The 27,160-nt window shown below is 41.8% G+C and overlaps 1 protein-coding gene across 10 annotated transcripts in view; it reads right to left on the bottom strand.

Annotated features, from left to right (window-relative positions):
* The window catches only part of BFAR (bifunctional apoptosis regulator), a 32,386-nt gene extending 8,275 nt beyond the window's left edge, over window positions 1-24,111 (bottom strand). For 4 of the 10 annotated variants that reach the window (XR_006889483.1, XM_046667852.1, XM_046667860.1 and 1 more), the window contains exons 1-5: window positions 23,941-24,099; window positions 13,734-14,070; window positions 6,346-6,550; window positions 5,441-5,610; window positions 3,159-3,303 (exon numbers count right to left, since the gene is read on the bottom strand). Coding sequence is in view for 9 of the 10 variants with exons in the window: in XM_046667852.1 (XP_046523808.1) it covers window positions 3,159-3,303; window positions 5,441-5,610; window positions 6,346-6,550; window positions 13,734-13,996 (783 nt within the window). In the remaining variant the exon portion in view is untranslated. Of the gene's footprint in view, window positions 1-3,158; window positions 3,304-5,440; window positions 5,611-6,345; window positions 6,551-13,733; window positions 14,071-16,956; window positions 17,105-17,675; window positions 17,696-22,475; window positions 22,684-23,940 lie in introns of those variants that run through there. The other 6 variants (XM_046667853.1, XM_046667854.1, XM_046667855.1 and 3 more) reach the window with 6 other exon arrangements.
* Window positions 24,112-27,160: the final 3,049 nt, after the last annotated feature.

Here is a 27,160-nt window from a genome sequence, read left to right as displayed (position 1 = left end):
CTGCCATAGCATGCACAGCCCAAATTGCAATTCTTTGGGTATTCCTGAACAAACTCGTTTTCCTGGTAAAATAACTGGCTGTTATTTCTAAGGTTGACAACTACCACCATAAAGTAGTCTTGCCCAAATACCAACCCTAAAGGAAAGCAAGCCTCTAGACTGTAGGATATGCAGGGGACAAAGGGACCTGTTAGGGGACACTACAGAGAGACAATCAGCAAAATTCAAGATGTGGGATAACCACAGGACAAAATGACCTGGTTTCTTCAACACATAAGTGCACGGTGACGAAAGGGGGAGGGGCAACCTATAGACTAAACGAGTCTGAAGAGACACAGGCAAATGCGGACCTTGCTTGGACCCGGGTTGGAGCAAATCAACAGGAAAAAAAAAAAAGAGGCGATGTGGGATATTTGAATCCTGACAAATTATTTGATAATATCAGAGAATTACTGATAATTTTGGAGGGTACAAGGGTGATATTTTAATTTTGTTTTTTAAAAAAGTCTTTACTTTTTAGAGATTCACTCAAATATTTACTTATGATATATAGGCTATCTCAGATTTTCAAAATAATCAGGGGTGGAGTAGTAGGGGTATTATTGAAACAAACATGGCCACGAGTTGCTGTCACAGTTATGGGTAAATAGCAGTTTTGTACTATTCTCCTGCTTTTGTGTTTGAACTTTTCCATAGTAAGATTTTAAAAAATCTAACTTCTAAAAATATCTTTGTATCCTAACTTAGGAGAGACACAGACATATGGAAGCAGTTCTTCACTCCAAAGCAGTGTTTCTCAATCTTTTTTTTCATTATAACCCCAAAGGAGCCTTTCAAAAACACTTCTTTCATAATTTCCCTCGCACCTCCATGAAATGTTAATACCACAGAAATGCTGTGTTATCCATTTACGTACTGTGGTCTTTTGGAGGGCCATAGATCACTCTAATATCTAAGACTTTCCAAAGGAACACAAGTGCCAGAAATAAAGTCTGACTGCGTCCAGCCACATCACGGTCAGTACAAGAGAAAGGGAGATGGCCAGGTTACATATTTGTAGGTCTGGCGGCAGTGTGAGTGCTGGATTGAAATATTCCAACTCTTGGCGACTTCCTGTCAGATAAGGAGGAATGACCACCTGGTGAGGTGATTATGATGACAGCACTGCAGCGGGGAGCCCTCTCTTTCAAGTCTGATGAGAACAGTGGCATTCAGAAGGAGCTGCACTGCGACCCTAGGCTTGGAGGAATCTGATCACACGGCCTTTCAGCTAACGGCCCCATGGCCATCCTTGGAGAAAGGCTGGGAGCACAGAAGACTGACGGAGCAGGCTGACGAGATCCTGCTTGCTCCTACACCAGGGCCAGAATCACATTCCCATTCACCTGGTTAAAATATTAAGATTACTTTTACGTATTTTAAATAGAGGGTCATTGCTGGATACAGGACCCAGAGATGTTCTGCCAGATATTAAAACCCACCATAGGATTAATATTGGCTACAAAAAACCCAGAGTTTGACTGCATTAACAAAACTAATAATTTATGGTAAAAGAGAAGTATGGAATTTTTAAAATTAAAAAGCAACAGTAACAAAAAACAACAAACTTTCTACCTTGGGACCTCTATGCCTGTTCTTCAAAATTTTTTAACCTAGTGCTTTTTTTAGTTAAGTAGTAGATGTACACAGTAAATGTAATTTTTTTCAAATGGCATAGAAATGTATTAAGTGACAAAATTCTCCTCCCATCCAAATCTCAATTCCCAGATGAAACACTGCTAACAGTTTGTATATCCTTCCAGAAATTTTCTATGTATGTGCAAACATATAGATACAAACAAATGTGTGTATTTTCCAATGCGCTTTCCTTTATTTCTAGGTAACACCACAACCTTCGTCCTTCCTTAAGCACACCCAGAGTGCCTCCTCTCTTTGTGGTGGGTACACGTATGGGTGTCTGTATTATTTCCTGTTCCCGATAACAGGTTCTTTTCCACATGCTGCTATTACCAATGATGCTGCGGGGCACATCTTGCTGAAGGACTTTCTGTGACTCGGACATTCTGTTCTCGCTATGACTCTCTCCGTCATTTACTGAGGAGGAAATGGGCATGACAAGGCCCAGCTTGCTGGTGCTCCCACAGCCGGAGCGTCCTGGAGGAGCCTGACCAGGAGCCCGGGCAGTGAGCCTCCTGAGCCCGCTCTGAGCACCGCGCTACACTACCTGTGCTCTAAACGCAAAGAAGTGAAGCTGCGGATGAGAAAGTGGGTTCGGTTCACCTTTAAGAGTTATTGACAACCTGCTCTCCAGAGACGGCACCAATTGATGATCTGCAAAACACGAGTGCATCCTTCCTCATATGATTAAACATTCTCATCCTCGATAATACCATAGGTGAAAAAATGCCTTCTGCTTGTTTTAGTTTTCACTTCTTTAATTAGGGGTGAGCATATTTTCCCCATAAACTTATTGGTTATTTATATTTATTTTTCTCCGTGATGTCTTTCTAGGGTATGCCGGTACATTACAGATATGCTCTAACTAACAAAAAACATACAGTGTTCGTTTTATAGTACAGTATTCGCTAAATCCTCTCTGTGAGGGAGAACCAGTTGGTGCAGCCACACTGAAGAGCAATTGTTCAATATCTAATAAAGTTGAAGACGTGCAATACTTGTGACCTAGTATCCCTCAGTATGTACCATAAAAAACTCTTGTACCTGAGTGTGAGAGCTTGCAAAGAATGGCCACAGCAGCAGTGTTTCTAACAGCAAAAATGGAAACAATCTCATCAACCAGAAAATACATAATTATTGCATCCTCGTGCAATGCAATACTGCACAAGAAAGACAGTGAGTGAACGAGAGCCACAGAGTCAGCTACTTGCAGAAGGATATGCTCAGTTCACGCCTCCCCCATGAAGGTGAAAAGCCCAGAGAACAACGCTCCTTGTGCCTGCAGAGCCCTACCCCTAAAGCCAGGAGGAAAACATGCCCAGGAAGAACGCACCGCCCAGCTGTAGGAGCTGGGCACCTCTGCGGGGGGAGGGGACATGGGGCTTCACCTGTGTCTGCGGTGCTGTCTTAAGTAATGAGCATGCAGACCATTGCTATCTCGGTCTTTATACTTTTTTCAATTAAAGAAATAAACAGTTCACCTTATATTCCCAGAGATTCTGGGGAGGTTTCACGCCTAGTGCTTTGACACGCTCCAGTTCCATGAGGATGGCTCTTCTGTGGCTGCTACTTTCTATGGTATATGGCGCCCTTGAAAATTCTTCCTCTGTCAGAGTTAAAAGCAATCTGCGGGGGGAAGCGGATAGGAGGGTATTTCTTTCAGATGATATACTGGGAGCAAACTTTCCAGTCAGTGACGTAAGGGAAGACACTCAGGATATGAAATAATACTAGCCACAGCAGACAACTGAACGCTTACTGTTTGCCAGCGACTATCTGAAAATACTTTCATAAGTCATCACTGATCCATTTAACAGTTCTGCAGGGTAGGAGGCATGATGACAATTTTGTGAATGAGGAAACTGGCTCGGAGAAATAAAGTGACCCAGCCAAGGCATACCTAGGTCTGTTTTGCTCGTAACCTCTGATCTTTCGGCTGTGCACTCTAACCTCTCACATATTTCTCTATTTTTTAGTGTGCGTATAGAAAAAAAAAAACTGGAGAGAAATCCAATAAATCATTACGACATTAGAAGTCATTGGTTTTGGGTAGTGATTTAACAAAAAAAATGATTATAGATCCCCTCTTTCTTCCTTTCATGAGGAAACAGGAAGCCACGTCCATAGCGATTTGTTGTTAAAAACATCCCTGAGCACTAGCAGATGCGAGACCAGCAGGCACACACAACCACTGCTGGAGGAGTGTAAACTGACGTCCTCTGGTGGGTAATTTGATATTTCCTAAACTTGTGAAGGTTTATTCCTTTTGACCCACCAATTCCAGTTCTAGAAATCTATCCTCTAGCAGGAAGACAATTATGCAAAGCCAGATTATATTAGCTAGGTAGACAGATTTTTTTAAATCACAATTTGGGGGAGTGGGCTATTTCTCACAAAAAATAGACAAACTAGGAGCATTTTGCTTCCCCAAGGGAGAGTCAAGTGTTGAGGGCTCAGTTCAGTGCGAAGAAGTGACTAGGGTGGAAGGCGGGGCAGTCGGGCAGCCTGGCAGTGAGTGGACGACATGTCCACAACAAACGGGTCAGAGAGTGGCTGCTCCCAGCACTGTGTGCTGTTCTGTGTCACATCCCTACACAGTCTCTCCAAGGAAGAGAGGGACCGCAATGAAGATGGACAGTGCTCTGGAACGGGGGGGGAGGATTTGCTGATGGGCAGAAACAGCCTCCCCAAAGTCCAGGGGTTCAATTCGTGAGTTCCTCGTACCAGGGCACTTGCTACAATGTTATTTGGAATTGTCTGGAACAGGAAAAAGGAAACAACTCAAATGTGAATTGGTAGAGATGGATGAAATAGACTACAGTATACGCACATACATACAAACATGTGTATGTATGCATATAAACACAGATCTGCTTAGTACGATCTATTTTCAGTTGAAATAAAGAAATGATACATGTGTAAGTCTGTTTAAACATTAAAAAAATCTGGAAAGATGTCCAGCAAGATGATACAGTGGTTTCTCTGATGAGTAGAATCACGAGGGTATTTCACTGCCAATATACTACAGTTCTACATTATTTTGAAAAATAAATAATAAATGTATGTTACTTTTATAATCAGGAAGCAACAAACAAATTAAAATGTCAATGACAAAAAATGGTACAGCCACTTTGGAAAGCAGTTTGACAATTCCTTAAAAAGTTAAATACAGAGTTACCTTATGACCCAGCAATTCAATCCTGGAGAGTACTGAAAATATATGTCCACACAAAAACTTTTACACAAATCATCATAGCAGCATTATTCCTAACAGCCCCCAAATGGAATCCACCCAAATGTTCATCAACTGAAGAATGGATAAATGAAATGTGGTATAACCATATAATGGAATATTCTTCAGTCATAAAAAGGAATGAAGCACTGACATGTACTACAACTTGGACGAACCTTGGAAACGCTATGCTAAGTGAAAAAGCCAGACGCAAAAGGTCACACATGGTGTAAGATTCCACGTATACGACATACTCTGAATAGGTGTACCCATAGAGACAAACTAGATGGTGGTTGCCCAAGGCTGAGGGTGAGCAGAAATGAAGATTGACCAGTAAAGGGTCGGCGCTTTCCTTTTGAGGGGGATGAAAATATTCTAAAACTAGATTGTGGTGATGACGTATCTATGAATATATTAAAAACCATTGATTGTACACTTTAAATGAGTGAATTTTACGGTATATGGATTATACCTCAACAAAGCTGTTTAAAAAGAAATTTCAGTGATGTGTCAGAAGATTTTGCTCCTCACCTTCCATTTACTCTTTCAGATAAAAATCTGTCTTTGTAGAGAGAGGCCCAAGGGCCCAGCTGCTCCAGCCAGAGGACAACTTCTTCTGCCGTCCATTTGGCCACAGGCTTGTGGACCAGAAGGTCGTGCTCAGATTCCCTGCTGCTCCAGTGAGACACGAGCAGGACCACCTGGGGAAAAGTGACAGGGACCTTAAGAAACACAAAGGTTAGAGACGCCAGTCTCTAAATGCATGAGCGTGGAGCAAAGAAGGGAAGAGGCTGAGCTGGAAGGGAACGATGGCAAGTCTCTACAGAGAAGCAGGGCAATGCCACTGCCACAGAGAACTGGGGAGCACAACTCTCGGCAGGCTCCTCTCTCTGCTGGTTGTCAGGCCGTGAGGGAACAGAGACAGGAACAGGACTCCTTGCAGGCACCCGGGAGCACTGCATCCTTGACCCCATTTAACTTGGGCAACATACCTGACTCACGTGCCTTTTCTATTGGAAAATTTGTAACATTTAGATTTTTGTGGCATGGAACTTAGAAAGTATTCTCTATGATGGAAGTTAGTAAAGTGCTGTGCTCAAGACTCTATCATCAAGGCAACATGGTCTCAAATTCCAGTTCTAACACCTTTGTGCACCTGTTTGCTCATCTCTAAAATGGGAATAATAATAGTACCTATTGAATAGGTTATAAAGAAGAGGAAAAGGGATAAAGTTAATATTTACTGGGCTCTGAATATTACATTGTCTACCAGAGTAAGCAACATCCCCAAAGAATCATGCAAGCCAGCAGATTTCAATGTATGCAGTGAATTATCACATGCAGTTATATCATCAATTGTCTAGATGTATTTCAACAGAAATGTCTTTAGTGGGAACTGTGGGCGGGAGGGGGGACAGAGAAACTGATAAACTTACTGCCACACCAGTTAAAGCTGTGAGCACTCCGGAAAAGAATCCGCCCCCTCTCTGCTGATTCACTCGGCCAGTGTTGGGAGCTAAAGGAATCTGATCATTTCCATACTTCTGAAAGGCTGCAAGACTCTGGACTATGTCATTATTCTGCTGAATGTCTTCAAATCGCATTCTAATGGCATCAGGAAATAATTTTTCAATGGCATCCCTATGGAGAACAGAAAACAAATCACAAGACAGTTGTTTGACTAAATACACTTACAAAGTTTAGAGCCAAAACAAAACCAATAGTCAACATTTCATAATATACGAGTATTCTAGAAGAATAGACAAGAAGATTGGTTATGGTTCTGTCGATAACAGCAAAAAATTAGAAGCAACCTACATGTCCACTGTTAGAGAAACAGTTAAATAAAACATGGTATATTCATACAGTGGAACACTACATAGTTTTAGAAATGAATTTACTGCATATGACTGTGGATCAAGATGGACAAATTTAAGATATACATATTGTTGAATGAAAATTGTCAACTGTAGAACCATACAGATAGCACACCACGGATGTGAGAAAATACTTGCATTTCCTAATGGCACATACATAAGAATTTTTTTTAAATATGAAAGAAATCACAACTAAGTCATAACTGAAATTACTCTGAAGAAAAGGAAGGATTGTAATGTTAGAGGAGTGATACTGGCCCTGATATCGATTCCCCTACATTAAACCCAGCAGACAGGGGTTAAAATCAAAACACTCATCTCCTTTCCTTGCTTACTCCCTGGCTTCCTGGCACCAGAGTCCACCATCCTCCATGGAGACAAACAACCAAGGACAGCCACCTGCAGGGTCACAGACTCCCCCCAACCCACAAGCAGCTGCATTCCTTTCAGTCTTTAAAACTCCTGGCCTCCCATCTTTCAGGGAGATGAGACAAGACGAGATGAGATGAATTTGAGGGCTCACTCTCCTCTCCCAACTCATGTCACCCAAAATAAAAATCCTTTCCTTGCCATAACCCTGGCATTCCAGCTTTTACTTCGCCCCTCTTGTATGGTGGGTAAAGAACCTGTTTGTAGGCAGTAACAATCTGGCGAGCCAGCCAGGAGGGCTCTTTGCCCGTGGCTCTGCGGTCCCAGGCCAACTGGGATTTCCTGGGAAGCAGGCCAGCAGCTGCCTAGATGATTTGCCCTAGGGATTGTCCCGCGTACTTTCCATCTGACATGGCACTGTTGGCCCTAAGGACTGTCCCGAGTACTTTCCGCCTGACACGGCACCGCTGGCCCTAGACACATTTTCTTATGGCAGGGAAACAGGTTCTAGATTTGTTTGTTTTTGCTTCTGGTGAGTCAACAGACTCAACCTGGAATAGGGAAAGTTGCCTTGGGAATGTCCGTGAACTTCCTTCCCCTCCTCTGGGGTGCTTTTCCTTCATGAAGGGGCCATCTGGGGTCCTTTCTGTTCGTGGATGGGCCATGTGGGCATGCATTCGGAGTGTGAAGAGTTGTAGGACTTTCTATTCTAAATCTGGGAGCCACTTCACTGGTGTCTGTTTTTTCTGTGTCTGGATCTGTGTGTCTCTGTCCATCTCTGTGTATTGGAATGAGAAACATGCTGTCTGTCCCCAAGCAGAGCCCACTGGGGCTGATTCTGAGTAGATGGTCTAACTGTGAAAATAGATGTTACTTCTAGCTGGGAAAGCTTCCCCTACACAGTATTATGAGACTGAGACTCGTTACTGGACTCGATGAAAGCTATGATTAGAGGTATAAGAGCTAATAAAATTAAGAGGAAGTTTTATAAAAATTGTTATATTTAGGTGGGCTTTGTGTAAAATAACTACATCTCTTTTGCCTGATTGTATTATAGATTACGTTGTGGGAATAAACATTATGTCTCACTGGGGAACGCTTCCCCTGCCTGATACTGTAAGGGCACATAAATCCACCCTTCAGGCAATGTTAATTAAACATGCTACAGAGATCTCACTTTAAAATGGCCAAAGTGGGGCAACTTCAGTTTACCCAAACTGATGTATGTAATTGGAAAAAGCCAACTACAACGGGAAGCCTATTTTAATCTTTTGAGGTTTCTAAATAAAATCAGGAATACTTTACTGCCTCTTCAAAAGAAAATAAATAATTAAACACGCCAACAGCGGAAGCCAAATCTGCTGCTCCTCTCTCACTGAGCCTCCCCATTTCAACTCTCCCCAAACTCCTCATCTAAATTAAGCAAGCGAAAATAAGTAAACTTTTGAGATAATTTGGAATTTTAATGGCCATTCTGGGGAACCTCTGTTTCAGATGAGTCCACCTTAAGGGTCACTCTTAAAAGAGAGAATTCAAAACCTCTCATAAGGAATGCAGTCTTTGACTAATATCAAAAAGCTTCTAAAAGACAAAGTTATTTAACATGATATAAAATAATCGTTGGTAAATGGAAGCCTGTTTAAGTTTGCTGGTTTGAATTAAAATAGAGATGTCCTCAGAGTTAGCAGCAGTGGATAGAATGCAGACACACAGTCTGGCTTTACTGGGCAAATGAGCTCATGTCATCTCTGCTACAGTTTGTCAACAAAAGTAGTAACAGAATAATAGCTGATTTTGTTTAATGTCTCATGAGGTTTTTGTAGACTATCTAAATATAATTGTTGAGAACAGGTAAACCAAATAGATGTAAGAGGATAAAAGTTTTCGGAGAAAGTTTTTAACAATAATTATGTACTCTGACATATGTACCTAAAACACCTGAAGACGGCGGCTAACGGCTTTAACACCACACAAAGTTTCTGAGAGTAATCTTAACATAATTGTTGGGAACAAATAATTTAAACAGATAAAAACGGGTAAACGTTTTTGAGTGCAATAATTATGTTTTATGGTCTGTGTACTTGGAAAATAGCTTCCAAATTCTTTTTGGTAACTTAAAAACTTCGGAGTTTTACTAACTTAAGTTAAATGATAAAATCTGTTGAGTATCTGGGTCATTTTCAGATAGGATGGAACACAAACATTATTGCTGAACATGTCTAAGTTCATCTACTTTTGACTTCTTATTACAGAGAAGCTAAAAAGTGTTTAGGTCTATTAAACACATCTTGTCTTTTATTACCATGAAGTAACATGTTTCTAAAAATTATTAAAGGTGTTTGTAAATCTGTCAAGCCACAGAATGCTAATGTAAAGTTTATAATTGCTTACTTGGTTTTTACTTAGAAATTAAGGTTTCTAAGGATTAAAGATTCTAAGCAATATATATAATTAAAGCTACTAAAAATTAATTTTAAAAACGAGATAAATTCTGAATGTAAAAAAAAGGTTATAGAAGGTTTGTGGGGGCCAGCCCAGTGGCGCAGCAGTAAAGTTCACACGTTCCACTTCGGCGGCCTGGGGTTTCCCTGTTTGGATCCCTGGTGAGGACCTATGCACCACTTGTCAAGCCATGCTGTGGCAGACATCCCACGTATAAAGTACATGAAGATGGGCACAGATGTTAGCTCAGGGCCAATCTTCTTCAGCAAAAAGAGGAAGGTTGGAGGCAAATGTTAGCTCAGGGCTAATCATCTTCAAAATGGAAGGTTTGTGAAACAAAAATTGTGAAAAGAGTTTTATACATGGTCAAGTTGGCTAAAATTAAAATGAAGTCAATGAAGTAAATAAGTTTAAATGTCAAAAGTAAACTGGGACAAGGCTGGCCCCATGGCCAGGTGGTTAAGTTCACATGCTCCACTTTGGCAGCCCAGGGTTTCACCAGTTCGAATCCTAGGCATGGACATGGCACCACTCATCAAGCCATGCTGAGGCGGTATCCCACATAGCACAACCAGAGGCACTCACAACTAGAATATACAACTACATACTGGGGGTTTTGGGGAAAAGAAGATGATAAAAAAAGAAAAGAGAAGATTGGCAACAGATGTTAGTTCAGGTGTCAATCTTAAAAAAAAAGAAAGTAAACGGGTACAAAATTAAAATTTGGTCTTCTCTTTGTTAAATGGGTAATTTTCCTGAACTTTTAGTCTGCTCTTCGTAATAAAATTATGAAACGTTTTTCCTTTGAGTAGTCTACAGAAGGGTAGGGATTTTGTGTTTTATCAAAATAAATTTCCTATATTTTTTTATTAGGTCCTTAATCATAGATGCTAAGGTTTTTCTTACAGCTAGTTAATTCTCTGCATTTGCCTAAAATTCTTTAACTGTCACCATGGTTAAAGGGATAATTAAACATTGTTTCATAGGGACCTATGACATTGTATTGGTAAATATTATTGATATGTTTTAAAAATTGTATAACATTACTAAAATTCTGATCTGTCCTGATTATGTCATAATTCTGGTTATTTTAAACTGTTATGTGTCACCAAATTAGCCAAATTCTTTGTCAATTGCCATTCTTGGGTCTTGTTGTTTACAGACACTTATTGTTTCACTCTCATGTTTTTGCAAAATATGTTTCAGCTTCAGAAAAATTCATGGAAAGGACTCTGGCACTTACTCTAGAGTACAGGTTTCTAATAAACTTTCAGATTATGAAACTGAGCTGGATAAGAAATTACAGAATTCTAACAGAGAAACTGATGGCCTCATGAAACTGCCATCAGAAGATCAAGAGTTGGTTACATGAAACTAAATGAGCTGATAAGGATAATTATAATTTTTTATGACTTTTATTTGAAATATTGTTGATTTTTTGATATGTTGTTTTGTTTTCCCAGATTTAAAAGAATTTTTTTCTTTTTTCTCTCATGCTATGACATAGCAATTTGATAAAATTATACCTTTGTGAGCAAAACTGAAACATTTATCTTCTTCTCCCTACCTGATCCCTCCAGAATTTGGAAATTCTTAGTGAGTAAGTATTGTTTTCACGGCAATATAGTTGTTTGCATAAGTGCAATAAGAATCTGTTCTTCTTATAACAGGACACAATTGAAAACATTAGTTATAATAGCAAGGCTTTAACTAGAATGTCATATTTGAGGAAAACATATAGACTCAGATATGACAAGACAGCTTTTGAGGAAGAAAGGTTGACCTTTTAGAATAAAGCCACTTGGAAATATTGGTCTGGTACCTTGCTTACAGGGTTCCCAGTAACCTGGTAAGGTTGAGCAAAGAATGTCACTCCCTCTGGCAGGTGCAAAGAACTCTAGATATTTTGGGGACTTCAGAAGAGAGGAATTCACCCAAATCTGTAGGTATTGCAGGCAGAGTCTGATGACAAGATCTGGGTCTGGCTTTCCTGGCCTTGAGAGGCCTTTAAAGTTCAACCTGAGATTCCTTATAAAAAGTTCTAGCAAAGCAGATTTAAAAGAAGGCATATAACCAATTACTATTCTTGCTGCATTTATGTAAATAATTGGGCCAAATCTGTTGAAACTAGACTTATTTTGCAACCCAGTTAGTCTTAATTTGGCTGTCCTTGGTAAAATTGAGGGTGATTTTAGAGAGAAATTATTTCAATAAAAACTATAATATACATTTATAAATACTGGATTTTGGTTCTATCAATTGTCTTTGAGGCTTTTGTTTTATATCTGTTAACTGGACTGGATCCTGAATTCTTCTAGTCTCCCAAAATATCTGGCAACAAATCTCCAAACTAACATTTTCCATTTTTTCCATCATTTTCATCTGAAATCATTAAAAACTAAACCTGCCCTTTTTCCTGTGCAAACTGAAGCTGTAGGACTTATATAAACTTAAAAAGATTCATGCCTCCTGCTATGTAAGCCTCTCAGAAAGCTACCTGAGTGAGCAATGATACCATCAGAGACATTTCAAACTGCAAAAGATGCTTTGACCCTGATCTTAGGAATCTTGACTGGCTGCCCCCTGGGCTCAGGAACTGGTTTATAATTTGCTCCAACCATTAACCTTGTTTTTCTCTTTTTGTTTCTCTAGAAATGCTTCTTATTAAATATCTGGTTACTTACACAATACAGGCCTAACTTTGGGAGCCCACCTGCATGACCGCCCTATTAAAAGACTGGTTCAATGAGATGGAACAACCTATGCCCCATTTCAGCAGGAAGCAGCTGGATTGGTCACTGCCCCAAATCCCTCAAGACTGAGAAATGAACATAAAATAGGGGGGAATTTATACTGGCCCTGATATCAGTTTCTCTACATTAAACCCAGCAGATGGGGGTTAAAATCAAAACACTTATGTCCTTTCCCTGCTTACTCCCTGGCTTCCTGACACCAGAATCCACTATCCTCCACAGAGACACCAACCAAGGATGGCCACCTGCAAGGTCACAGACAGCCCCCCTCCCCTCAACAAGCAGCTGCATTCCTTGCAACCTTTAAAATCTCTGGATTCCCATCTTTTGGGGAGACAAGATGAGATGAATTTGAGGACTCACCTTCATCTCCCAGGTGACATCACCTGAAATAAAAACCCTTTCCTTGCCGTAAGCCTGGCATTCTTGTTTTCATTTGGCCTCTCTTGTGTGGCAGGTAAAGAACCTATGTTTGTAGCCAGTAACAGGAGGAGGGGTCAAAGGGGCCTTAGCTTTATCAGTAATGTTCTGATTTTTAAAAAAGAATGTAACAAATTAATGTAAATATGTATTGCTTATATTATTAAAAATTAATTCATAAAAAGGGAAAAAAGTGAAGTTCAGTAAGATGGATGGACCAACCATCAGGTCACCTGTACGGCTCTTCATTTTCAACTATACATGATCAGAGAACCCTCCTTCAATTTAAGATTAACCTTCAGGGAAACCAAGGCCAACAGGTAACAGCAAAGTGCCTGTAAATACATTTCCCGTGAAGAAGAGAATGTTGGGCTAATGTTTTCATGGAACTTTCTGGTGCCCAGCTGATGTCAAGAAAACAACAAAAGAGACAAGGATTTTAGCCTCAAAGACCTCACAGGTACATTACTGCTACACAGAAACAGAAAAGAATCCACTATCTGAAAGGTCTTGCCATTCATTCTGTGATGCTCTGTGCGAGTTAACTACCTCTACTAATGTGATAAACAGAACAGAGTTTGGTCAAAGACTATGAAAATCAGCATCAAACCAGTTATTCAGAATTGTACAGTTATACCAGTTTCTGTTAGACTCAGGATATTCTCAGTGAATACAAATCAACAAAAAATATTATATGACAACAGATTATGAGCAATGGTCTGATAACCAGATTCCTTTCCTTCATTTACAATAAGTAATAAACAAATTACAGTCACCTGTGAGGAAGGGAATCTGGATTTTCAGGTCCCTGAGCTCCTTGACTCACATTCCAACAGATCCAGAATGACCGCTGTGGAGGTCGGCTCAGTGCCTCCAGCCTTTTCAACCATGGCTGCTGCCCCCCCATTAAGAGAAACCACACTGTACAAGCTGTATATACTACCAATAAGCACCAAGCATTACCTGAGGAGAATATTGACTTTGGGGAAACCTTCCCATTTTTCTCTGCATTCTGGACACTCTGTTTTCTTCGAAGAGGTCCACCATAAAGCCAGACAGTGCCGGCAGAAGCTGTGCCCACAGTTCAAGGTGGTGGGGTTAACCAGGATGTCATAACAGCAGTGACAGGAAAATTCACTAACAGAAATCTGAGGGCCGGTACTCTTGAGATGGTCATCTTCCTCAAGGGTCATCATATTCAGATCATTTTGCTGAGATTCCTCCATCGCTTAGCAAATTCTGGGATCCCCAGGCACAGAAAATTTCAGATTTAGAAAATTGCTGCAAAGCATCATTAAATCTAGAAAAAAAGGACAGAAATAGGAGAAATAGTTCAGTAGCTGTTTGAGATTACAGTCATTCTTTTAAAGCTGGTTATTTTTCACTTTATTTTTTTTGGTGAGGAAGACTGTCCCTGAGCTTACATTTGTGCCGATCATCCTCTACTTTGTATGTGGGACGCCACACCACAGCATGGCTTGATGAGCAGTGTATAGGTCTGCACCAAGGATCTGAACCCATGAACCCTGGGCCACTGAAGTGGAGCAGGTGAACTTAATCCCTACGCCACAGGGTTGGCCACTAATGCTGGCTTTTAAATGTGACAAATTTGATTTATAAAAATTCACATTCCATAAATCACATAAACATCATAGAACTGCTTTCTGGCCTATTTGTCACACATTTGGAAATTAGGGAAAGCAAAACAGTGTCGTGGAAAGTTCAATGGACCGGGGGTGGGGGCATGGAGGAATTCTAGATCCTTCTCTTTCACTAACTTCTTTTGAAAATGAAATTTCTCTGGCCTCAGCTTTCTCAATTAAATTTCTAAAGTCCTTTCAATGTATATGATTTTCAATAAACCAGTTTCTTGGCCCAGTAAAATGTCTAGAGTTGGCACTAACAGATGTACTTCATGTAAATAACACATTTTATCCAAATAAATCTGTCTTCCCATTAGGTAAGTATTTATTTGACAAACATTTGATTTTGGAGGTTTCCATAGGAGCAGTACCGGGAAGTGAGTGAAGCCTTCTTTTCTGAGGCACCCTGTGCCAGGTCAACTGCCTAGTGGCTCAATATACCCCCTTCCCACAAAACCAACCCAAACATGCATATTATACCCTCTGCGTCTGGACAATCTCGTGCCATAGAAACACGCTAATGTCACTACTATGCAAATAGCAAAGGACCATTCTCTTTTCATTCTTATCTGGGTCTAAGGAGATTTTTTATTGAAAGGCAGTATGATGGAGAATACCACAGAGTTAGAATCTCAGCTTTCCAACTCACTAGCTCTGTGAGCGTGCGTAAGTTACCTGAGCTCTCTGAGCCTTGTTTCCTCAACTGTGATAACAGTACAAAAACTTTCAAGGGTTCTTGTGAGGATCAGAGACAGTGACAGGAGAGTGGCTACGAAGGCTTATGGTGTAATAGGGGCTAAAGAAGTGAGTATTCATACTATTCCTGGTATTATTGCAGTGTAGGCGCCAGTGGGAAAGAAAGGAAATCACTCTTGATCACCCAGACTGCTCACAGAGAGGGGCGCACGTTTTACGCTCTGCAGGTAGAGTGCTTCAGAAGGCACGTCCCAGGGCTGGGCTGCCTGGCTTCTCACCCCGCCTCTGCCTCCACCAGCTGAGGCGCCTGAACGTCTTTGAGTCTCAGCTTTCTCATATATAACCGGGGGTGGTAACACTGTTTACCCCATTGGGAGGTTCTTAAGAACTAAATCACAGGATGTAAGTAAAGTGCCTAGTACAGAGCCTGGCATATGGTAAGTAAACCATACATGATAGCAATTTACCTGATTTTCAAACGCAGCGGTGACAGAATTTTATCACCTTTTATGGGGTGCAAAATTTTACCTAGAGCATGATAACACTATATTTTAAATATGCAAATCTATACACAAAGACTAGACAAAAATAATGAATTATTAGAAGTGGGTGTGTTGGGTGGCTGAGGGTCATGATTGTCCTGGTTTTCTGTATTTACCAAGCTGCTCTTAATGAAAATGTATGATGTTACAATAATTGTAAAAATACATATAAATTGTAAAAAAAAACAAACTGTATTCCTTTTGGCCTAACAGCAATGGGAGATTTTCAACCCAGAGAATAAACACAGCTAAACTTTAAATTCAGTGTTAAAGTGGAATAGATTCCTTATCCAGCACTAAAAAGATAATTAGGTAAAGATAAGTGTATATTTAAAAGATTAAATGTAAGATAAATATAAATTTTTAAAATATACAATTAATAGTTACTCACAATAGTAGATGATAGTAAAGAAGGGACCAACCTTCTGTATAGGCCCATTAAAAACTCCTTTTTGGAAGACAGAGTCTAAACAAATGTTTTTAATCACAAATCCTAAATTACTTCTGGTAATTAGATTTGCTCATTATTTGTATGTTTAGGAATATTAAAAACATTTCTAAGTGTTTTCCTTTGGGCAGCCTCTTCAAATTGCTAAGGAAGTGGGAGATCTTTTATAGACAGGTTTTTGGAAAAAGGGATCATTTTGATGAAGTAGTTCCTTTATTTGACTAATATTGATTAAACAACTACCACATGGAGAGCACTATCCCAGGAAATAATAACGGAACCACTGCTATTTCCTGAGCATCTCCCAGGAGCTGGGCACTGGGCAGGCCCTTTCGGTATATTCAGGATCACATCTGGACTCAGTGTCAGAGGAAAAATACCGAGGCTGCCAGTGAGGGTTGTGCAAGGGGTCAGAAAAGATGGGCCTGACTGGGGCGCTGCTGTGTGTTTTCCCAGGGAGCAGGGAGCGACAGAGGAGACACAGGTCCGACACAGGGTCCTGCGTGTCTGGTTAACGAGAGGCGGGCCAATGGGGGCGCGGAAGGTTTCAGAGGCAAGGAGATCAGCAAAGCTGTGCTTGAGGACGACAAACATCATCAGGAAGGAGGGCTACGTGCGCCAGGTTAGAAGTGAGGTACTATCACTTCTGGGAATAAGGTGGCAAAGATGAAAACAGTGAAGAACGAAAGGTGGCAAAGGAAAGGACTAATTTATCCGAGAGATGTTTAAGAAAATAATTTATGGGCTTTGGTGACTAGAGAGAAACAATGATCAAAGATGCTGGCTAGGTTTCAGAACTGGGGATGAAGAATGGTATTTCTGACAGAAATGGGCCACTGTAAACCAATGGAGCCAACCTTGGAAAGAAGGTAAGATGAATTTTAGAAAAGTTGAGTTTGAGATGATGACAAGACTTCCAAGCAGAACTGTCTAGCAAGCAGACGGAGATACAAAACTATCGTTGGGAGTTAAGGGTGAGGCCAAGTGTCTGGATTCCAGAGTCGCCTGCAGAGAAATGACAATGTATATTGAAATTAATTTCTCATGAGTTAGCCTTTCAAAACTAGAATGCATCAGTAGTTCCAAGCTTACCAGATCTGAAAGTTTACCTCTCATGAGAGAAAACAAATCACACACTGACGTCAAAAGTGTATTTTATAAGTTGGATTTTGAAAAGCGAGGTGGCCACGAACTCTGTTTTATAATTGTCTTTAACAAACTAGAAACTGCACACACTGTAATTACATCTTAGAAATTCTGATAGTTTCATTTTACCCTAAATTCAAAAGTGAAAGCTAATAGAGAAAGAATACGCAGCTTAACCAAACCCAGTTGATCTTTTCTGCTATTTCTGTGTGTACCCGGGTTATCTCCACTAAAGAAGGCAGGACTTTTAGAGGAGGAAAGTGCCTCTTCAGTGATAAAATCTAGCTCAGACACTAAAGTTGCAAGCTGCGGTGTTCAGATTGGGTAAACACCACCTCCTGCACTGGCAATGATTAAAGGCCTCTGTGAGGAGAAGGCCCCATGATCCTGAGCATGTTTATAGCTGTTCTTACAAACCTTGCACACTCACCAGCAGGCTGGAGCTGTGAGAAGCTTCGCTGGCTCTTTCTGAGTTCCTTCACAAGTACAAGTGTCCTTCACATCAGGACATCCCTGTAGCCTTTTTCTCTTGTCTCAAAGGCCTCAGAGAAGACTGGGGGGCCGCGGCTAGGATTGGGGCAAGGAGAAGCATTCCATTCCCACCCCCAGTGCCCCGTTCACATGGACACATTTTGGTTTAAGTTTAATCATCAACTGAAATTGCAGGTGTTAATCACCTAATTCAAAACTAACGCGAAGAATGCCTGAGTCTGGAAAAGTCTACAAAACTGCAAAGAGACAAGTTTAAAATGACAGGGTGAGCGCCAGAGAATTGAAGAGTACAGCCAAGCCTCCGGGGACTGAGTCACTCTGAAGAGCTGTGGTTTCTGAAAAAGAGTCTTCAAGTGATGTCTGCAGAGGCGCCCCAGGAGGTCTGTGCATGCTCTGAAATTACACGCTGAGCTTGTGTCTGTGCACATGAGTGTGTCTATGAGTACTGACCTGAAGGAAATCTACAGCTTTTATTGGGCTCTCAAAGGGGACCAAGACCCAAATAAGGTTCTGAACTGTTTATTCACTGGGATAAAGGCTCTCTTAATGTACCACACCCTCCGCTTCCTAGAGTGGTTATAACGAACCCAGGTGAGCCCTGTGACAGTGACGCAGAATTATTGTCATCAGCATCCATAGTTCCTGTCCTGGAACAGTCCCAACATCGGCAGCCACCACTCCACTGTGGCAACATCTGGCCTGCAAGCAGGCGTTCTCTCACAAGGTGCTTCTTTCTCTTCCCTGACCTTCTTCCTACCTTTCCCTCTCTTTCTTTCCTCCTCCTCCTCCTCCTTCTTTCTCTTTCTTTCTATTGAATTTGGTGCCAGAATTTTAAAAATCTGATTTCACATAAAAATCCAGATTCCTGGCTTCTACTGAAAAAACTCAGAAGATCTGGCAGCACTGGGCTCTCATTTTGCATGAGAGCAATCAGCTCAACCTGAGTGGCTCAGCAGTTGCCCCCTTCAGACAGGGCATGCCCACCCCAGTTTGCTCCAGTCCTCACTCACTGTTTTCCTTGTTTCTGTTACTTACCTGACCCCTGGGGATGTCTGAGTTTTCATGACCTGTCCCATAAGGTGATGTTTTCAGAGTCTACTGATGAGTGTATGATGTTCCCAGATTAACCGGTCTTAGGCTAGTAAGCTTTTGGAGAGCTGTCAACTTATAATTTTCCTGTCTCTTGATTTGCTGTCAGGTTGTTACTTATCACTGAGAAAGTGACTGCCTATGAGATCTTCCACAAATTTTTCTAAATTACTGCTTCTACCCTGCTTTAGACTCAGAAGCCAGCTAACCCTGCTCAGTGGATTGTGTGTATGACAGACTCCGGAGGAACCTTAGGGCAAGAACCAAGTCTAAAAATTCTAAGTGAGCTTTATTGTCATCATATCCCCAGAGACCCAGCTCAAAATGAAGAGAGTGAGAGTCTGCGGGCTCTTCTATGAATCAAATATTTCATAGAAGGCCTTTAAGACACATTTTAATTTTTTGGAGGGTATTCTTTACTTGCTGGTTCGAGAGAGAGTACAACACACCTCAGTTTTAAAATGAGAAGACAGGTCTGAGTCCCAGCTCCACTCTTTCTGAGCCATGACACCATGGACAGGCTACTCATTCTCTCTAAGTCCCACATTAGCAGGAAGAGGGTCACCGCTGCCAACCTCGCAGGGCTGTCATGAGCATCAAGAGGACACACGTAAGCTCGGGCACACAGGAAGTGTTCAATAAGTGTGGTCCCTTCTTCCATAATGTGTTCCAGGTGGACATTTCCCAGTCCCTACAAGTGCGGGATCCCTATAGCAGTTGTGGTCCTTATGCTCAGGCCATCTAACCAACACCCTGTTCCAACATCTCACCAATGTAACTTTCAAAACATCCGGACGGATGCTACTTCCTGAGGAACACACCATCTCTAAAGTTTCAGTATCAAGAAATGGCATGAAACCTTAGAAAGCATTTTATGTGAAATATGACATGAATACACATATATGAACAAATTTTTCTAAAAGTCAACCTTTTCTAAAACATTCATGTTTGGTATGTTGGCACAACCGACAGGAAACAATTACCAATCTCCAAAGACTTGGGCAATTGCAAGATATCTATCACCATAACCTTTGGTAAAGTTTTCCCAAAGAAACACCTGACATGGTATAGTTATCTGAAAAATCTATGGAAAAAAAAAAGGGCTGGGACCTAAAAACAATCTCCCAATAATTCTAAGTAACTGAGGAACCTGGAATGAACTTGGCTCTTCCTCCCTTGGAAGAAAGCTTGCTTGTCTGACTTGGTCAAGTGCTCCTCCGTAGACTTGTCCAGAGGGCCACTCTCTGGAAGGAGATGGTGGCACTGCTGTCATCTGTCTGATTCTTTAGTCACCCAACTAACATTTAAGAAAGTCAACTGATACAGTAATTTTTCTTAAGTTTATCAAAGAATGCATTCATTCTGAGTTTAAGTTAAGAATTTTTATACCTTAGCTTATAAAGACCTCATTATGTGTGATTGTTAACTCTGCAGAAATCATCATCTTCAAACTGCTTTGTTCCATGGCATATAATTACGGTCCCACCTCTTCATTCAACAAAAAATTTATTGTGACTATAGCGCACACCTAATGTTTTAGGAATAATCCTTTGATGGGCTAATTTATTGGGATTCTAGCCTGAAAAATATGATTTCAATCATTTCTTAGCAAAGATGATCAATGAAAGAATAAAAAGATTTTGGCTGTATATGGGCCTCTAATTAGGCTATTTTTTCTCATTACATATTACTTAACAACAGAGAATAATAATTGCTAATATTTACTGAGCCCTCATGACGTGAAAGACATAATAATCCTAGGAGATAATTGTTACCATCATTTTCATTTTACAGATGAGAAAATGGAGGCCTAATTAATACAGGACAGAGCCAGGTTTTAAATCATGGCCTGACCTAAACCCTGTTCTCATTACTGTTTTACCCCAATAAGGTAAGAAATAACAGCTATTAGTTCAAAGGACTGACTTGTTCTTTGTCTTCTAGGTCACATCATAGAGCTGCGACTGCAAAGCTGAGAAATCCAAACCAGAGAAAAACTAGAATTTGACAACACTGCATTCTGGAACATGAACTCCAGCTTGCGGCTGTTAGGGCAAGCATGCTCTTCCATGAGCTAAATAAGCAGAAACATTCACAATGGAAAGAGCTGTGAGGGTGGTTGGGAGCAGCCCTATTTCCGGCACCCCTCAGGTCCACCTCTGGGGACACCGCTACAAACACTGGTGGAATACTACAGACATCATTAAATGCCCAAAGAGCGACCACACATTTTTAGTGACTATGAAATACACAAATGTGCCCAAATGTAAGCAAGGCAAGGGTCAGAAATGGCAATAAGGAGAATATTATGTGCATTTCTTGCAGGTGGCAGAAATTGGCTTTCATTAATACAAGAGAGGCATTTCCAGGCTCTTACTGTATAAAACCTTGTGTTTTTTCAACTTCAAATAGACAGATTTTCTTTCTGGACGAGGTCAGAAATCACTAGGGCAAAATTAGCTACCCCACCGAACGTCGCCCTGCCACCTGAACTGTGAGGCGCCGTGATTTACTGCCTGGGAGTGGTGTTGGGCAAGATTTGAGCACACTGAGAAGGTGTCCCAGCTCTCCCTAGACTCTGTCCTCTCTCGTTTCTGTTATGTGGCATGTATGCCATGACCTATCCTGTATTAAACGCTGTAGATGTCCCATAACTCAGAAAGTGATCAATAACTACTTGTGGTTACCAGTAAGCCACACCTAAACTACTGGGTTTTACACTATTCTGTTTGATTCACATATTATAAACTAATGCAACCTTTTCGGATTTAGCTCACTCTTACGCTTTTTGCACACTACCGCTTGAGTAGTTTTTGCCTCTCCAACCAAATCTTCAGCTCTTTGAGGTTGAGAACCAAGCCTTAGAATTCTGTCATGGCACCTGAGAGAAGCTGGTGTGAAGCTGGGCTCTAGATATTTGGAGATGAAAACGGAATCAACAAATACTTGACTTCCTATCACGGAACCTCCGAGAATCTCCATCAGAATCACCTGGGAAGTCTGGTGACTCCGAACAAGGATATCTGGGAGAGAGACCCAGGAAGGTGCATTTTAAACAAGCCTCTCAGGAGACTCTTATGCACGTGGAAGTTTGAGAACTAGAAAGCTTTTACATACAAATAAACACTTTTATGCCTAAATATATGTTTCAGACAAGATACGGGTAAGGTGTGAACAAAATAAAGTTTAAATAACACTTCCAATTCATTTCCTCTTCTCTCCCATCTCTCTTCTCTCCACTGCCTGAATCATCCTCCCGGAGAAAAACTCCGATCAAGCCCTCCCCTTGCTCAAAACCTTCCCGATGATGAGAAATTAAAACCTATAGCTGTAAGCCTGTCATCTAAGAATCTCCACAGCCCACTAGCAATCAACACATTTTAAACAAGAGCACAAACTCTGGAGGCAGAATGAATTTAAAGCCCAGCTCTACCAATTATTAGTTGTGTGACCTCAGGCAAGTCACTTAACCTCTGTGCCTCAGTTTCCTCACCTGTAAAATGGGAACAGTAACAGTATCTTCCTGATAGTGTTGTTGACAGGATTAAATGAATTAATACACACACAGCACTCAGAATAGTGCCTGGCACACACTAAGTACAATATAACCATTAGCTATTATTATTATCGTTGATCCCCTACTACTCACCTCACACACTACAACGTGTCCTACCTATTAACTCCTGCTCCTTGGGCATTTTCCCATATCACACTCTTCCCTCCATCTGTAAGACAGCTCCACACCGTCTCCGGGCCAAAAATGTCCAAACGACAAGACCCAAATCAACTGTCACTTGAAAGTCTTTAAAAAGTGTGTATGTTTCCTCATCTTCTAGATGATAATTCTCCTGGAGAGTCTGGGATAGTTAAAACAGTATGGTTTCAGGAATGAGAGAGACCTGGGTTCCAAACCAGGTCACATTTATCCTCCCTGAGCCTCATATTTCTCATATAAGTTCTGGATAATAATATCTACTTTGAAGGAGGTTTAAGCGACAAACGCCATCCACAGATACTCAAAAAGAGTCTACTGTATGGCCGATTGGTATATTATTAGAATTACCAATATTTGCATTTACTGAGTGCCAGCTACATACGTAGTGTCAGTGCCAGGCACTGGAGCTTTCAGAAAAAAAAAATGCCCTGGAGAAGCACCGTTTTTCCATCAAGTTTACGGAGATAGGCAGGGAAACGCAGAGCACAAACACCCCGGCTGGCTGTTCACACACCAGCCGCGACAAGGACAAACTAAACAACCTAACCCGTACGTGCACTCTGCGCCGGCTCCGGGGTGTGCCCGGGAAACAGAGGACAGCTCCTTCCTATTGGCCTTTCCAGACCTTGACATCAAGACCACTCGATGTGCTTCGGCGGGGAGGACCCAACGCCGACAGCTGAGAGCCTGACAGAGGCTGGGCTCTCACTTTCTCCTCTCCATCAAAGTTGGGGGGGCCGCCTCTTGTCCCGCCAAAGATCCCCAGTTTGACCCACAGCCTGACTCGCATTTGCTTCTTTCTTTTAAAGAAAACTCGCTTTTGCTCAAGTTCAGTTTTCTGAGCCGCGAGCTCGGAATCACAGAAGCTGGGTTCCAGCCTAACCCCAGTGTTGACTTTGGGGTTTCCCTTTCCCTTTCCTGAGCATCCGTTACCCTATTTTAAAACGGGAGCAATCGTGCCGCTTTGTGGAAGGACTACCTCGCTAATTAGACCTGAAGCCCAGCCAGGCGTCTATCAGGAGCCTAGTCGATTCTAGGCGCATTGTCCCAGGTCGCAGTAGGCGTCCCTGTGGGGGGCGAGCGCCCCGTCGCCCTCTCCCTCCGGCCCGGGGACGACCCTAGAGCGACAGGCTCTGCCCCTGACCCCCGAGGGGGCACCGGCGAGGCCCAAGACAGGCCGGTCGTGCGGACGTGGGGGTCTCGGGAAGGGATGGGGGAGTTGGCCAAACGGGGGGGTCCACGCCCGGAGACCAGGACTGCGGCTGCTCAGGACCCGTGCCTGGGTGAGGAAAGCCTCGCGCACCTCTTTCGACCCGTCCCCCACGCCCGTCCTCCACACCCCGCCCCGAAATCGAACCCGGGCCACCCGCTCGCCACACTCCCCCGCGCCGCTGCTCACCACTGCGCTCATCCCGGGGCTGACCTGGCTGTCTCGCTCGTGCGGAAGCAGAGGAGGAGTCGGCTGCTCCACTTCCGGAAGAAACCTAGAAAGGCCTGCGGAGAAGAGTTCCCACGGCCGGCGACCATAGAGGAGAGGCCGCACCCAACTTCCACACCCCCAACCCCGCGACCTCCCCGCTGCCTAGAGCGGCCACACCCAGGCCGAAGACGTCTGCGCCTGCGCACCACCGCCGATCCCGCCCTCTAGCTTGGACAGACCTGGGGCCAGGGCGTTACACCCCGAGGGTGAGGCGGTTCTCTGCATCTGCTCCTCTGGGCCGTCTGTTGCTGTGCTTGGAGGACACATCTTTGCCCAGAAATTAAAATATTGTTAGACGACCGCACTGTACTCCCCACAAAGTTTTCTTGTCTTTATATTTTATGCAGAAAATCCGATGACCATGGCTAAAGTTCCGTTTACGGTATTAGAAGAATTGGGATTAAATGACATTCTTATCACCATGTCTTTTCTCCCACCGTCTTGATCCGTTGAGAATTCTTGCTGATTATCGGTTTTAAGTCGCTGGCCTGGAGATTGTTAAACTCATCATTTGGGATGAGATTTTTTTTTTTTCCTACCAATCAAATTGGTAGACTGAAAGGATGGGTAATGGCATGTGCTAGTGCTGGGAGTGTGTGAAGTCAGTTTCTGGAAGATAATCTGGCAATAGGTATCAGCATATTTTTTAAATCGTGTAAAAGGTACATAGCATAAAATTTACCGTTTTAACCAATTTTAAGTGTCCAGTTCAATGGCATTAAGTATATCCACATCCTTGTGCAACCATCATCGTCATCATCCATCTCCAGGATGTTTTCATTTTCTCAAACTGAAATTCCATACCCATTCAAACAACTCGCCATGGTCGCTTCCCCAAGCCTCTTTTAGCCACCATTCTACTTTTTGTCCCTATGAATTTGACTACTCTAGGTACCACATATAAGTGGAATTATACAGTATTTGTCTTGTTCTGATTGGCTTATTTCATTTAGCATAATATCCTCAAGGTTCATCTACGTTGTAGCATGTGTCAGAATTTCCTTCCTTTTTAGGGCTGAGTAATGTTCCCTTTTATGTATATATCACATTTTGTTGATGATACGTGGGTTGTTTCCACCTTTTTGCTATTGTGAATAATGTTGCTGTGAATGTGGGTGTGCAAATAGCAGTTCAGGTGTCTGCTTTCAATTCTTTTTGGTATATGCCCAGAAGCAGAATTCCTGCCTTGTATTGTTACTGCACAAAGGGCACAATCAGCTCGCTGTGAGACAAAAGCCAATCGTCAAGAGGCAAGATAGTGGCAGCGAATTGCTAGCAAGAGGGAAGATGGGAGACTGATGTCCAAAGGAGCCATCTTAAGGGGGCACAGAACCTTGAAGTAGTTATATAGGCCAGTGGGTTATGGGGAGGAGCTTAGGAATGTTGACTCTCTGGTGTCATCAACTGGGAGTCACCACACCAGGTCTTTCAATTTTCATTGATGATGGCTATCAGCATAGACTCTCTGTTGGGGGGTGATCACATTCCTAAGGACTCAAAACGAAGTTATCATCTTATTGCAGCTGGGAGGTACATGTACAAGCAGGGGTCATAAAATCTACAGAGCAGGTGGATCTCCTGGAGGGTGCATATCCAGCTGGGTTAGTCAGTCAGAGGTCATTCAAAGTTACCATATGGTTTCTTTTCTACGATATGGCTTCCCTTTTGTTAACCTTGTGTTGAGCGAGTAGCAATATGAGAATTCTAATTTTAATTTTTTAAGAACCACCATACTGTTTTCCATACTGGCTGACGGATTTTACATTCCTACCAGCAGTGCACAAAGTTCCCATTTCCCACTTAATGGGTGTGAAATGGTATCTCATTGTGGTTTTGAATTGCATTAGTGATGTTTAGTATCTTTTCATGTGCTTGTTGGCTGTTTGTATACCTTCATTGGAGAAATGTTTATTCAAGTTCTTTGTCCATTTTTAAAGTGGATTGTTTGTTTTTGAGTTCTTCAGTTGTAGGAGTTCTTTATATATTATGGATATTAAGCCTTTATCAGATTTATGATTTGCAAATATTTTCTCCCATTCCGTGGGTTGTCTTTTCACCTTGCTGATAGTGTCCTTGATACACAAATGTTTTCAATTTTGATGTAGTTCAATTCATCTATTTTTTCTTTTGTTGCCTGTGCTTTTGGTGTGATAGCCAGAAAAATCATTGCCAAATCCAATGTCATGAAGCTTTTTTTTTAATACTTATTTATTTATTTTTTAGGAAGATTAGCCCTGAGCTAACATCTGCTGCCAATCCTCCTCTTTTTGCTGAAGAAGACTGGCCCTGAGCTAACATCCATGCCCATCCTCCTTTACTTTGTACTTGGGATGCCTACCACAGCATGGCTTGCCAAGCGGTGCCATGTCTGCACCTGGGATCCCAACTGGCCAACCCCGGGCCGCCAAAGCAGAACGTTCGCACTTAACTGCCGCACCACCGGGCCGGCTCCGCATGAAGCTTTTTGACCTGTGTTTTCTCCTAAGAGTCTTATGGTTTTAGCTCTTATAAATATAAGAGCTATTTGATCTATTTTGAACTGTTTTATATGGTATTAGATAGAGGTTCAACTTCATTCTTTTGCATATGGATGTCCAGTTTTCCCAGCATCATTTGTTGAAAAGTGTATCCTTTCCCCATTAGATGATGTTGGCATCCTTGTTGCAAATCATTTGACTATATATTAGGGAGTTTATTTTGGTGATTTCTACCCTATTTCATTGGTTTCTATGTCTTTGTGCTAGTACCACACTGTTTTGATTACTGTAGCTTTGTAGTAAGCTTTGATATTTATTAAATTTAAATTACTTAAAACTTAAATTTAAGTGGCCATATGTGGCTAGTACTTTCCATTTAGGACTTTTTTAGCTGAAATAAGAAGGCAGAGAGACATTTCAAGCTTGAGGTTTGACTATTTGTCATGCTGGTATTTTCCCTTCCCATTCCGTCTGAACTCGAGTTCACATTCACTGCTGCCCTCACTAGGGAAAGTGGGCATGATTTCCTATAGGTAAATTTCCATTGAATGAGGCAAGGAAAATGGACTTGTGGGACCTGGTGAGGAAAATATGGCCAGACTCTTATTTGTTCTTTAGAGTACTTAATATTTCCCTTTGGGGGAGGAAATGGTTAAAAGAGG

The sequence above is a fragment of the Equus quagga genome, chromosome 7, assembly GCF_021613505.1.
Source record: "Equus quagga isolate Etosha38 chromosome 7, UCLA_HA_Equagga_1.0, whole genome shotgun sequence".
Classification (NCBI taxonomy): Eukaryota; Metazoa; Chordata; class Mammalia; order Perissodactyla; family Equidae; genus Equus; species Equus quagga.
Note: the sequence above shows the minus strand (reverse complement) of the source record. Positions and strands in the feature narration are given on the sequence as shown.